Below are 15,844 nucleotides of genomic sequence, written 5' to 3'. Positions count from 1 at the left end.
CTGACCCTTTGCAACCCCATGGACTGTAGCTCACCAGGCTCCTCTGTCCATGGAATTTCTCAAGGCAAGAATATGGGAATGGGCTGCCATTTCCTACTCCAGGGAATATTCCCAACCCAGGGATCAAGGCTGTGTCTCCTGCAACCCCTGCACTGGTGGACAGGTTCTTTACCACTGGGCCACCTGGGAGGCTCCTGCAACCACACTACCAGTATGCATACCTGAGTGAAAAAGTGATTGTTCCAAGGCCTGCGCACCTTATCTAACTTTCTCAGACTAATATAGTTGCTCCTTGAACAATGCAAATTTGAACTACACAGTCCACTTCTTTGCAGATTTTTTTTTTCAATAATTAAGTACTATAGTACTATATGGGCCCATGGTTGGTCCAATCTGCAGATGTGGAACCACAAATAACAGAGGGTTGAACTATAAAGTTATAAGCAGATTTTCAACTTTGTAGGGGGTCCATGCTCCTACCACCCATGGTGTTCAAGGGTCCAACTGTATTTCATCTAAAAAAATTTACTATCTGTCTTATAGGGATATTATGAAGATTCAGTGAATAACTATGAACAGTATTTGGCAATGTCCATGTCCATACATTCTAAGTACTCAATAGATGGTAGTTAGCAATGTGTATAAAAATAATAATCATAACAACGAGCTCCAATTTCAAACAATAAGTTCAAGATAGTGATACAGAAGCAACCTTGAATAGAGACTGGAGTTGCCCAGGTCAAATTTCTTTTCCCTAGATGGCACTACATTTCCATATTTGTTAGCCTTTCTCTAGGGTATTTATTTACTTGGAAGAAGGGAAAAAATTTTTTTAAATCAACAATTCATTTATGTTAATAAGTTAGATTAATTTATGTCATGATGTCTCTGAGGGCAGAACTATGAAAATGGATGCAACTTGTGAGAAGGCTGGTTTGGAGACAATAAATGGAATATATTTCTAAACTAGCTCTTTCTATAGCTATAGCTGGCTGCATTGCTTTAAAGATCTAGCATGTTCTGTCACTAAAAGTATTCAAGAACAGGCTACATTTTTTTCTGTCAGAGGTCTTGACACATGAGCTTAGATAATTCGGCCAGGTAATTTTTATTTCCCTTGCTGATACTGTGCGAGACTTACAGTGTTTTCTCAAAAATTCTCTGCATTTTAAAAGACTTAGTCAACAACCTAGGACTTAATATGCAATCTATGCATTTAGAAATTCCATTGACATTTTCATTTTTAGACATATAAGCATATACTATAAAAATAACCTAGGATATGGAAATTTTAAATTGGCCTTTTCTCCTTTGATTGAGATCAATACTCAGAACAATCAATTTTTTTGTGTTAACTATCTGTTCATATTGCTAGAAAAAAAATAAGCTCAATATGCTGTTGCCAAGAAATCTATGTATTCATTTACTAAATCATTTATCCAAAGAATATTTATGAAACATTTATCAAACTCTTCCTATACACTAAGCATTGTGCCCTGTGGTATAAGACTATTTTATGGCAACAGTTATAATCAATACTTTGATGCCAAAGAAATAATGAAGAACCTTAAATATTTCTCAGATTTTAGTTTTCAGTATTTTATATTGAGAGAAACTCATTATTTGTATATCTATTTACCTGATTATTTGATACTTAAAAAAATAAAATATATGCATTCAAGATATTAAAATATCAATCACAAGTGTACTGTAGTATATATATATATATAAGTATGTGTGGGTATATATATATATACACATAGTTTTTAAATGAACAGAACTTCTGCTTAGGTTTGAATTTGATTTAGGATATTGGTAAACCCTTCTGAGTTTATCTGTGTAGTGATGAAGATATATACACCCTGCAATTAGATATTATATATTTGAGTATATAATATGTTGCTCTAAAAGAAATAAAATAAAATTAACAAAACCAAAGCATGTATCTATTTTCTATTGGTATAATGCAAACACAGGTAAGGAGGTTATTTTATATGAGTATTAACAATATCCAATATTCCCAGTTAAACAGAGCATTACATCAGTTTGTCGTGAGAGTTTAGCTTTAATTAAGCTTGACTGATTGATTTCTTTCCTATCTTTTTAAACTTGAACTCAGTATATATTTATATTAAAATTTTATAATTATATTTTAAATATCATTTTATAGTGATATTTCAAATATTGTCTTTATAAACAGGACTTCAAGAAAAGCAATCTAGGTATTTTGGGACACTCTAAGCAAGTCTGATTTGGGAAGGAAGAATATAGTTAATAAAAGCCAACTTTTATGTTATTTAACACAAAAGGAAACACAGGTCTTTGTTATATATATTTAACTTTAAAAGAGTGATCATTTGCCTCTCTAAAGAAAGCACACACAGCTTCTATACAGACTGCACAGTAAAGAATAATAATCTCTCTGTTTACTGAGATATCAACTGGCATTTCACTGTAAGTCAATGGTCTATCGTTGCTACAGCATATTAGACCTCAATCTGGCATCTACAAATGTCAAGAGTACATACATATATATATATAGGATGAAAATCAAAGCATGCTCCAAATGCTCCAAAAATTAGAAAAAAAAAAAAGGGAAACAAAGTTCACCTAAACATGCTTGCTAGAGAAATCAGTGTAATATTCAGCTGTCAATCTAGAAAAACAAAGAGGGACCCACACTGTCAGTAGGACAGGATAATAAAATTTCCAGCAGATGTTCAGACAGGGCTCTAATTTTTACTGAACTCCCTTGGTAAGCATTTAATTTCTTTATCATATGCAAGCTTGGCAAATTGTACTTCATCAAAACTGCATTGTGAAATATTAATATTTCATATGATAACAAAACTCCATAGAATAACCTTTGTCATATTAAGAGCATCCAAATTTCAAATGTCAGGACTCTGAATTTTAATACATTTTAAGTAGACTCTTGAAATTGCATACTAAATTATAATGAGGATAATCTAAATTGGTATGCTATAATGTCACACAAATGTGTAGTACATACAATACATGAATAGATGTCTTTAGTAAGAGGCTATAAAAAACACGAGTTGTATACTACAACATTTCACCAATAAGAAAGCACAAAAATCATAGGACAGTAATATATTCAAAACATATTTAATCATCAAATAGAGACAATATAAGAAAACAAAACAAAAAGTAGATCTTCGTGATACAAACTATGTTGCAAAATCATGTATGGGAAGTAGTCATTTTTTAAAATAGGCTTACATAAGCCCACGGTGGCATCCTTATTTATGTCACTACAATCTGCATGAGTGAATTTAAAATAGTTTTTGCACAAATATTTTGTTGTACCCATCATCAAAGTAAGTAAAATAAAGCTTCCTAAAACTTCCTATCATTATGGTTTATGTGCAAATTTAATTTGCATTTGTCTATAACTCTCCTTTTGAAACATCATCACAGACTTCTGAATTGATAGATTAAATTCAAATTGGAGGTCTAGAAGGAAGTTAGCTCCCACATTCATTTCTGCTGGTAATCCTAATGAAGGCAACTGCTCTTAGGTTATTGAAAGAGACAGCTTCGCAAATCAAATGCATGTCACCAACGGAGTAAAGACAAATGTCTCTGATTAATCAGAATTCAATTTTTGTAAGCAAATTCGAAGCAAATATTCTTTTTCCTACAATTCTTCACTTATTCCTGATTAGCCACCCATTTTTGTTTACATATAAAATTTTTTCAATAGCATAACTACTCATTAAATGGTATCAGAGATTCAGTTCTTAATGGATTAAACATCAGATTAGAGCTTCTGAGTAATTCTTAAAGGAAGAATTGAAATACAAACAAATTTAAGGTCAATAGTCTACAAAGCTGTAAACAACTGATTAAGGATATTCTGAAGCTAAATTCAGTATGTTGTTTATTTTTACACTTTATTTAACCAAAGAATTTCTGAGAATTCAGCCAATTTATTTTAAAAAAATTCCTTTAGCTATTTAAATATAAAAATATTTAGGTAAATTTTTTTCATGCACTAGGTTTCTAACTTTTGAGGATTTCTAGATAATTGTGATCACATTTATACATAGCATCTTGTGAAGCTGTCAGAATGAGACAGCCAAGATGTTTTAGCCATAATAATGCCAGCTATTGATCCTAGTAAGAGGAGAAAGAAGAGAATGTGCTTAATGGGGCATTTTTGTTCTCTCTTAGTTTCTTTGCCTAAGGATAAGGCTGATTTAAATAATAATAGTCTTTTCTCAGTCACTAGATTCACACATTCTTATACATTAATTATTACTAAGTACCAGTAAGTATTAAATATACCAATAGGTGTATCATCTAAAATTTTATCAATAAAAGATCTAAAAATGTTAAATTTTGCTGATCTTTTCTAATTCAAAGCCATATGAGGATGCAACCCTTTATTGCATAAATTATATACTTTTAAAATGTTCACTTATATACTTTCTGTATTTTAAAGACTCAATCTTAACTTTAATATGTAGTTAATTTTCTACTAAGTATGTCCACTTGCTATGTCAGTACACAGTAATAATGTCAAATTAAACTCAGGTCAATGCATTTGGGGAAACATTTCTGTATTTAAAAATTCAAGAAAAATTTTATTCCAGGCACCAGTTAAGTTATACTGAGTGATTCATTTTCACATGAACTGGTTTCCAGGATTATGTGCAAATCAAATTCATTGTCTAACTTTGAGTTGAGGCACATGTTCTCATTCACACACATCCAGAAATCACAAAACAATTAATAATGCCAAAATAAGAGTTACTGAGTTTGCAATTATTAAATGAAATAGACATTTTGTAGTATTTACATTTTTGATACTTAGACAAAACACAGTGATTCCCTGGTGATTCAGGATAAAGAATCTGCCTGCAATGCAGGAGACTGGGGTTTGATCCTTGGGTCAGGAAGATCCCTTAGAGAAGGGAATGGCTACCCACTCCAGCATCTTGCCTGGATAATTCCATAGGACAGAGGAGCCTGGCGGGCTACAGTCCATGCGTCCCAAAGAATTAGACATGACTGAGTGACTAACATACACACACACAAATGAGAAATAGAAATCGATCCCATTCCCCATCTTGGGACAGAAGAAATGTAATGAAATTAGCTCATTTGTAATAATCAGTCTTACCCAATAGTTTAATAACTGTTATAGCTTGGTGAACCTTTGCATTATAATATTTATGCCTTAATTAAAATAAATGATAGATATTTAAACACAAGTTCAAAAACAATTTCTTACCTTATCAAGAGAGAAAGTTTTAGTCAGAGCAAAGGCCCATCCAGCTTCAAAAGCTCTTCGAATCATTGATGAACTGGTAGTTGGAGTTGCACTGGCAAGACCAAAAGGATTTGTAAACTTCAATCCAGCCATTTCCACACTAATGTCCACCAGATCAATGGGAGTATAAAAGAGGGGGAGTTCGGGCTTAGCAGAAACTGAAGCTCCATATTGTGACTGTAAAAAAAGACAAATAGCCAATAATTATTCTTGAATCACATCTGATTTCTCCATATAGAGTCTTTTACAAAAATCACTTCAGCACAGCATTAATATTAATGTAGATTACATTGGTCTGCTTGGAATGATTAAGACTGGCCAATAAAGTCAGGCAGCAGAGTAAAATTCATATATCATCTTTTTCGTATTTCAAAAGCAGTACAGAGAATACTAACAGAAATAATATCAATTAAATAAACAAAAAACTATACTTAAAACATACTGAGATTCAAACACAAAAAAGAATAATTTCAAAATTTATCTCCCTGAACCCCCTAGCCTAGCCTTTTTGTACTTAATTTGTAGAAGTATCTTTAGTGCTCAACGATACATTTAAAAAAAAAAAGAAAAACAGCAAGTTAAGAGACCTAAATTCAATTTTCAGTAACTTCATTCTATTTAGGAGAATTTAGGAAAGCCACCTAACACATCCTTGCTTTTTCTCCGTTACCATTTTCAGTACAGCAGCACAAATTCTGGCTGCCTAATTTCCTACCTCCTAGGGATATTGGAAAATGCAGGAAATCATAAGCCATAGGGAGACATCTAATTTGGAAAGTAGATAACGTACTAATGTGTACGGGGAGACTTTCTTCAGCAAAAACAGGTACCAAACAGTTAATGTCAAAATCGTCTATTGGCTCTCAAACTGTAAAATTATATTTCTTAAATGGATACAGTATAAAGCTACCTAATTATTGGAAAAAATTAATCAAAAAATCCTTTACAAAGTGCATGGCCCACTGCAACATAGTAGGTGCTTGCCAAATGCGGTCTCTCTGATTGCAGAGATTATTAAAGCTTTCATCGAGTTCTTTATGAAATGTGTCTGTTTCTCTCCTCTCCCTCCCTTCCTCTCTTTCTCTCTGTTTATCTTTGAAAGACAAATAATACTGGCAAATATAAAGAAGATGAATTTTCTTAGCCAAAGCAGTTACTGAATGGACCAGTCTAGTTAATTCTAAAGTAAGAACTCTTTTCTCTTGTGAATAATCACTCAAAAGTTGTTTGAGCAGAACTTTAATTTTACAGGAGTGTGTCTTGTGTAGATAAAGATTGCCATGACTTGCATAAAAATTATTTCTGGACCTCCACCATTTATAATCCACAGTAAAGTTCACTTAATATGTAAAAAGGCATCAAACTTGTCAACTGAAAGACTAATGTGTCTCTGGTGCTTGCAAAGTGGTGCCTGATGGCATCTACGCTTTGGCTGTGGCACGCATCTTCTGCCAAGAATGTTCTGGGTTTCAAGGCACATTTCTGAATATTGTGCACTTCTATATTGTGCGGATAACTCTTCCAGTTCTCACAGGGATTGCAATATTATTAAAAGGACTATTAACAAAAACAAAAGTTATAATGTATAAAATAACAAAATGCAGGCTAATCTGAGACGTGTTAATTTGAGGCATGAGTGTCTGTGTGAGTGTGGGCAGGAATAGCTGAGAAAATAAACAGCTTCCATGAGATTTTCTCAGCTCTGTGCCTGCGTGTTCAGTCGCTTCAGTTGTATCCAACTCTCTGCGACTCTATGGACTGTAGCCCACCAGGCTCCTCTGTCCATGGGATTCTCCAGGCAAGAACACTGGAGTGCTTTGCCATTTCCTCCTCCAGGGACTCTTTCCAACCCAGAAACTGAACCCACGTCTCCTGCATCTCCTGCATTGCAGGCAGATTCTTTACCCACTGAGCCACCTGGGAAGCCCTTTCTTAGCTCTAAATAATAATTCAAACTGAATCAAGGAAGTTCGGATCAGATGAAGGAAGCATTTCCTGACACCACAGTTTGGTAAACACCAGAGAAATTTACAAAAAATTTCCTTCCATGACTGTGGAACCTAGAAACTCTGGAAAACCTTTCCTCTGATGACAATGATAGAAATACTTACAGTTCCATGTTCGCTGAAGTGATAAGTCTCTCATCTGTTTGTGGCTTTATATTGAAGTAACTAACCTCTTGAATCTCACAGGTGAATTTTAGTTTGTCAACAATTAGAGTTATACAGTTTTGGGCAATAGACCAAGGAAGTAGACATATATGCGTAGTTCAACTTGCATTTCTTAGTTGATATAGTTTTAAATACACAAATCATTGCATTGAAATTCTTAAAAATGTCACTACCTCAATATTTAGAAAGGAAATAATGTGGGCAAACTTTGCAAGATTTTTCTTAAGTTTCAAAACAAAAATGAAAAGCAAACAAAACACGTAACAAAAAAAAAATCAATACACACAAAACTTTTTCAAATGAGAGGTATAACGTTTCATAAAATGTATATTTTATTTTATCAACAAAAATACTACTGATGTATAGGCAGATAAGATACAACCTTTAGTTTTAAGTTGTTATTGTTAGTTTGGTCACTAAGTTGTGTCCAGCTCTTTGCAACTCCATGAACTGCAGCACACCAGGCTTCTCTGTCCATCACAATCTCCCTGAGTTAGCTCAAACTCATGTCCATTGAGTCAGTGATGCCATCCAACCATCTCATCCTCTGTCATCCCCTTCTCCTCCCGCCTTCAATTTTTTACAGCATCAGGGTCTTTTCCAAGTGTCAGCTCTTCACATCAGGTGGCCAAAATATTGGAGCTTCAGCTTCAGTATCAGTCCATCCAATGAATATTCACGTTTGATTTCTTTGGGATTGACTGGTTTGATATCCTTACTGTTCAAGGGACTCTCAAGAATCTTCTCTAATACTATAGTTTGAAAGCATCAATTCTTCAATTCTCAGCCTTCTTTATGATTCAACTCTCACATCCGTACACGACTACTGGAAAAACCAGAGCTTTGACCACACAGACCTTTGTCGGCAAAGTGATGTCTCTGCTTTTTAATACGCTTTCCAGGTTTGTCATTAGCTATTCTTCCAAGGAGCAAGTATCTTTTCATTTTGTGGCTGAAGTCACTGTCCACATTAATTTTGGAGGCCAGAAAAATCTGGCACTGTTTCCTCATTATCCCCATCTATTTGCCATGAAATGATAGGACCGGATGCCATGTAATAGGCAGTCCTTTTTCATGTTGTATATACAGGGCAATGTTTTTGTTTTGTTTTTGCGACTTATTACCACAGTAGGGTGTAACAGCACCACATTAATATATTTATTTGACCTCATATTCAAGTTTTCATTTTCCGAAATTTGGTAGCTTGTTCCCCTTTGCACTATTGTTCAGGGAACTCAAGCATCTTAAATTTCAGCCCTCACCACAAGGTTCAGTTCATTTCAGTTCAGTTCAATTCAGTCGCTCAGTCATGTCCGACTCTGCTGCCCCATGAATCACAGCACGCCAGGCCTTCCTGTCCATTACCAACTCCCAGAGTTTACTCAAACCCGTGTCCATTGAGTCAGTGATGCCATCCAACCATCTCATCCTCTATTGTCCCCATCTCCTCCTGCACCCAATCCCTCCCAGCATCAGGGTCTTTTCCAATGAATCAACTCTTTGCATGAGGTGGCCAAAGTACCGGAGTTTCACTTCAGCATCATTCTTTCCAATGAACACCCAGGACTGATCTCCTTAAGGATGGACTGGTTGGATCTCCTTGCAGTCCAAGGGACTCTCAAGAGTCTTCTCCAACACCACAGTTCAAAAGAATCAATTCTTCGGAGCTCAGCTTTCTTCACAGCCCAACTCTCACATCCATACACGATCACTGGAAAAACCATAGCCTTTACCAGAAGGACCTTTGTTGGCAAAGTAATGTCTCTGCTTTTTAATATTCTGTCTAGGTTGGTCATAACTTTCCTTCCAAGGAGTAAGCGTGTTTTAATTTCATGGCTGCAATTACCATCTGCAATGATTTTGGAGCCCAAAAAAATAAAGTCTGACACTATTTCCACTGTCTCCCCATCTATTTGCCATGAAGTGATGGGACCAGATGCCATGATCTTAGTTTTCTGAATGTTGAGCTTTAAGCCAACTTTTTCACTCTCCTCTTTCATTTTCATCAAGAGGCTTTTTAGTTCATCTTCACTCTCTGCCATAAGGGTGGTCATCTGCATATCTGAGGTTATTGATATTTCTCCCAGCAATCTTGATTCCAGCTTGTGCTTCTTCCAGCCCAGCATTTCTCATAATGTACTCTGCATATAAGTTAAATAAGCAGGGTGACAATATACAGCCTTGACGGACTCCTTTTCCTATTTGGAACCACAAGGTTAATTCCTCCCAAATTCAAATTGCAACTTCCAAATTCAGATTTCCAAGAGACTTCAAGACATTTGGAAGTGGATGCTTTGTCATTAATTCAAACTCAAATCTTTCAGAATGTACCTCATCGTATTCCCTTCTAAAGAATATGATTTCAATATTCAACATAATATAATTTCATATAGTACTATTTTTCCAGTCATCCAGTAGTATGACTAAATAACAAATGTAAGAAGCAGCCTAGATGTTGAATGATGAGGCTAGTTCCCCAGTGACACTGCTGTACAAAGGATGTTATACTGGCATCAGTAACAACACAAAGAAAAATAAAATATTGACAAAGAAGAGAGTCTATCCTATAATAAGTGAAAAATTGTGGTGAATAAAACAGACAAAGTCTCTGAAGATTACATATAGCAAAACATTAAGAAAGCTACCAACCAATCAAGTGAACACAAAATTAAAATCACAGACCATTCACCACACTATCCCTTGCCTCATACATTATCTGATGTATTCCCATTAGCCTGAAATATAATCTAACACATTCTTCACCCATCAAGCTCTTAAGTGATTCTTCAAGACTCAACTCATGCAATCATATGCTTCCTGGGACATTCCTTTAATAGATTCCATACACTTGTCTAATGTAGCAGACTCTTTTCTTAGATACTTTATCATTTAAAATATGGCTTCACCTCAGTAGTCATCGTACTGGGCTGTGCTTGTTGATTTTTCTCTTCAAACAGAACATATGTTCCTTGAAGGCAGTGACTGTAGCATATTCAAATTAATATCTCCATTAAAAGCAAAAACATTTGCAAAATATATGTTTATATTACATCATATGTTATATAAAATACTTATTCTTAAAGGCAATTCTGCCCTTTGTAGAGAAAAAGATAAATAAAATCACTTTTCCTCAAGATAGCCCTCATTATATATTTGCTCATTATTATTTTTAATATATAATGTTTTTCAACATTCTCACTGTCCTTTGTTAGATAGCTCATTTACCTTTTGTGCTCTGAAACAGAGGAACCAGCTAAAATACTTAAAAGGGTTAAATACAGAAACTTGAATTTTAAATTTCCCTCCTCCTTTCCCTTTTCTAAGGAAGGAATCATCTTATAATCTGGACATCACTACAATCTCCCTAGTTGTTCAAAATGCACTTAAAAAAGATTAAGGACCACTGTCATAATGGATGAATTCATTCATTCATGAGGTCAGTTAAGCATTTGTGCAATGCTTATTATATGCCAGGTACTAGTATAGGCACTGGGGATTTAGCACAGAGTAAGTTCAATGAGGTGCCCACTGTCATAGAGTCTGTTTTCTATAGAGAAGTTTGGAGGGTTGATGGGAGTCAGACACCTAGGAACTAAAGGAAAACTACAGAATCAACAAAAAAAGGTGAAGTAATAAAGAACTGAGATCAGGATGGAGGGCAAGAGTAAACCCATAGACAAAGGAGAGACTAAATGTTTGGCAGATTTTTTGACAGTAAAGATAAAAGTAACACTTCTTTTATAAAACCCATTGTCAGACATGAGACACTGAGAATGAGAGAGATGTCTAAAGATGACTTTTTTAAGTTTACTTTTTCCACTTCAGAACTTTTTAGGGGAAAAGATTTTAGGAGAAAAGATTTTAGTTACTCGCAATTCAATCTAAAAAAAATAACTCTCCAGAAAGCAGGAATAGAAGGAACATACCTCAACATAATAAAAGCCGTCTACAATAAACCCACAGCAAACATTATCCTCAATGGCGAAAAATTGAAAGCATTTCCTCTAAAGTCAGGAACAAGACAAGCGTGCCTGGTCTCACCACTACTATTCAACACAGTTTTGGAAGTATTAGCCATAGCAATCAGAGAAGAAAAAGAAATTAAAGGAATCCAGATAGGAAAAGAAGTAAAACTCTCACTGTTTCCAAATGACATGATCCTCTACATAGAAAACCCTAAAGACACCACCAGAAAATTACTAGTCGATGAATATAGCAAAGTTGCAGAATATAAAATTAATACAGAGAAATCCTTTGGATTCCTATACAGTAACAATGAGAAAACAGAAAGAGAAATTAAGGAAACAATCCCATTCACCATTGTGACAAACAGAATAAAATACTTAGGAATAAATTTACTTAAAGAAACAAAAGGTCTATATATAGAAAACTATAAAACACTGATGAAAGAAATCAAAGATGACACAAATAGATGGTGAAATATGCCATGCTCATGGATTGGAAAAATCAATATATTGAAAATGAGTATATTACCCAAAGTAATCTATAGATTCAATGCAATCCCTATCAAGCTACCCACAGTATTTTTCACAGAACTAGAAAAAATAATTTCACAATTTGTATGGAAATACAAAAAACCTTGAATAGCCAACACAATCTTGAGAAAGAAGAATGGAGCTGGATGAATCAACCTGCCTGACTTCAGGCTATATATACTACAGAGCTACAGTCATCAAGTACGGCACTGGCACAAAGACAGAAATATAGATCAATGGAACAAAATAGAAAGCCCAGAGATGAATCCACACACCTATGGACACCTTATCTTTGACAAAGGAGGAAAAAACATACAATGGAGGAAAGACAATCTCTTTAACAAGTGGTCCTGGGAAAACAGGTCAATCACCTGTAAAGGAATGAAACTAGAACACTTGCTAACACCATACACAAAAATGACCTCAAAATGGGTTAAAGAGCTAAATATAAGACCAGAAACTATAAAACTCCCTGAGTAAATAGGAAGAAAACTCACTGACATAAATCATAGCAAGATCCTCTATAACCCACCTCCCAGAGTAATAGAAATAAAAGCAAAAATAAACAAATGGGACCTAATTAAACTTAAAAGCTTTTGCACAACAAAGGAAATTATAAGCAAGGTGAAAAGACAGCCTTCTGAATGGGAGAAAATAATAGCAAATGAAACAACTGACAAAGAATTAAATCTCCAAAACATACAGGCAGCTCATGCAGCTCAATACCAGAAAAATAAACAACCCAATCAAAAAACGGGGCAAAGAACTAAACAGATATTTCTCCAAAGAAGACATATAGATGGGTAACAAACACATGAAAAGATGCTCAACATCACTCATTATCAGAGAAATGCAAATCAAACCACAATGAGGTACCATCTCCCACTGGTCAGAATGGCTGCCATCAAAAAGTCTACAAACAATAAATGCTGGAGAGGGTGTGGAGAAAAGGGAACCCTCTTACACTGTTGGTGGGAATGCAAACGAGTACAGCCACTAGGGAGAACAGTGTGAAGATTCCTTATAAAACTGCAAATAGAACTGCCATACAACCCAGCAATCCCACTGCTGGGCATACACACCAAGGAAACCTGAATTGAAAGAGACACATGTACCCCAATGTTCATCACAGCACTGTTTACAATAGCTAGGACATGGAAGCAACGTAGATGTCCAATAGCAGACAAATGGATAAGAGAGCTGTGGTACATATACACAATGGAATATTACTCAGCTATTAAAAAGAACATATTTGAATCAGTTCTAATGAGGTGGATGAAACTGAAGCCTATTATACAGAGTGAAGTAAATCAGAAAGAAAAACACCAATACAGTATATTAACACATGTGTATGGAATTTAGAAAAATGGTTACAGCAACCCTATGTGCAGGACAGTAAAAGAGACACAGATATAAAGAACAGACTTTTGGACTTTGTGGGAGAAGGCAAGGGTGGGATGATTTGATATAACAGCATTGAAACATGCATATTACCATATGTGAAATAGATGTCCAGTCCAAGTTCGATGCATGAAACAGGGCACTCAAAGTCGGAGCACTGGGATAATCCAGATGGATGGGATGTGGAGGAAGGTTGGAGGGGGGTTGGGGATGCAGGGACACATGTACACCCATGGCTGATTCATGTCAATGAATGGCAAAAACCACCACAATATTGCAATGTAATTAGTCTCCAACTAAAATAAACTAATAAAGAAAAAAAATAACTCCATGACAAGCATAGACCATGAGATATCCCAAATTTATAAAGGTTATACTTAAATTTTCTTATTTCATTTCCATCTGCAAAATGCTCCAAGGAGCTTCAGATGCTTGCAGAATACAGAAGACAGCATACTCTATTATTATATAATCTCAGTTGTGATCTGGGTTTTCCCCTTTCTCTACTTGTTCTAATCACATGTTTCAGCCTTTCTAATCTCACCTACTACCATTCCCTCCCATCTGATACTTCAGTTTATTGAACCACTTACAATTTCTCATAAAAACCAGTATCACTAATGCATCTATGTATTATGATATTTTATTTTTCCTACAATGTTCTTTCCTGCCTGGTTTTCCTGCTCTGAAAATTCCAACTAATCTAAGAGTCAGTCTTATCTCCACCAGGACATTTCTGCAGCTATCCACAAGCACAGTTGTTCCTGAATCATACTCTGTTTCTTGGTTGCTTACATGTATTGTGTCTCATCTAACTTACTTTCAGTACCTAGCATAAGACTTAGCAAACAATGCTTAAAATATTTGTTGAATGCATCATAGCAGTGACCTTCATACTAGTACTTACCTTCCTTTTTACATCAGCTTCCATAAGATGATAATGATCAGTTTACATGAAATAATCATTAGTTATATTTCAGATATTTAAAAAATGTCCAATATTCTATGATTCTAATATAGAGTGTAAGTATGGATGTGAGAGTTGGACCATAGAATTGATGCACCCAAGAACTGATGTTTCAAATTGTGGTGATGGAGAAGACTCTTGACAGTCCCTTGGACTGCAAGGAGATTAAATCAGTCAATACTAAAGGAAATCAACCCTGAATATTCACTGGAAGGACGGATGCTGAAGCTGAAGCCTCAATACTTTGGCCACCTCATGGAAAGAACTGAGTCATTAGAAAAGACCCTGATTCTGGGAAAGATTGAAGGCAGGAGGAGAAGGGGATGACAGAAGACAAGATGGTTGGATGGCATCACCGACTCAAACTCATGAGTTTGTTCAAACTCATGTCCATCACTTGGTGATGCCATCCATCGATCGAAGGAGGCGACAGATGGATGGCATCACTGAGATTGATGGATGTGAGTTTAAACAAACTCCAGCAGACACTGAAACTCAGGGAAGCCTGGTGTGCTGCAGTTCATGAGGTCACAAAGAGTTGGATGTGGCTTAGCAACTGAATAACAAGAGCAACATTCAACTCTTACCTCTGGAAGACTATAGAATTTAGCAAAGACTCTCAAAAGAGCTATCTAGTAGAAACTATAAATAACTTTCTGGGCAATGTAAATACAGGTATTCTTTAATTCAGTCACAATAACTGACACAAAAATTGACCTCACAATTTTGCCAGGATATAGTTTAAAATTAGGCTTTGCTGGTAGCTCAGCTGGTTAAAAATTCACCTGCAATGTAGGAGATGCTAGTTTGATTCCTGGGTTGGGAAATTCCCCTGGAGAGGGATAGGCCTCTGACTCCAGTATCCTTGGGATTCCCTGGTGGCTCACACAGTAAAGAGTCTACGTGCAGTGCAGGAGACCTGGCTTTGATCTCTCGGTTGGGAAGATCCCCTGGAGAAGGGAACAGCTTCCCACCCCAGGATTTTGGCCTGGATAATTCCATGGACAGAGGAGCCTGGCAGGCTACAGTCCATAGGGCTTACATTTCTGCCCGCCATGATTTTGAACTTTCAGATTCAAATGGACTCCTTTGGTTCCAAGTAACAACTAGGTTCAGAAGGTTATTATGATGGAATAGAAGTATCTCATGTAACTCAGAGGGAATGCAGTATGGTGTCCATGAAAGGCTGGGACTCCACTTGGAAAGCCATGTGATTTATCTCTTCCTTTCTCCTCCTCTCTGTTTATCTAGAATAATTCTGTCTGCAAATTGACTTCCTTTGCTTCCTCATCCAGAATGGTTGATATTTTATAGGTCTAGCCCAGACATTTTTAAATCTACATGTTAAAATTTTGGAGAGGTTTTTGCTTTTTTAAAAAAATTCCAACATCTTGGCAAGAGACTCCATACCAATTACGTCAGAATCACTCTGAGTAGGACTCAAATACTGTAATTTTTAAAAATCTCTCCAAGAGATTGCACTGTGAACCCAAACCTGAAAATCATTTCT

General features: G+C 35.6%; 1 protein-coding gene across 1 annotated transcript in view; it reads right to left on the bottom strand.

Moving 5' to 3' along the window:
- DPYD (dihydropyrimidine dehydrogenase) overlaps positions 1-15,844 on the bottom strand; it is an 892,784-nt gene that overhangs the window by 437,989 nt on the left and 438,951 nt on the right. The window contains exon 13 of the mRNA XM_065908208.1: positions 5,261-5,476. Coding sequence (XP_065764280.1) covers positions 5,261-5,476 — 216 coding nt within the window. The remainder of the gene's footprint in view (positions 1-5,260; positions 5,477-15,844) is intronic.

This window comes from Muntiacus reevesi, chromosome 1 (genome assembly GCF_963930625.1).
Source record: "Muntiacus reevesi chromosome 1, mMunRee1.1, whole genome shotgun sequence".
Lineage (NCBI taxonomy): Eukaryota > Metazoa > Chordata > Mammalia > Artiodactyla > Cervidae > Muntiacus > Muntiacus reevesi.
Note: the sequence above shows the minus strand (reverse complement) of the source record. Positions and strands in the feature narration are given on the sequence as shown.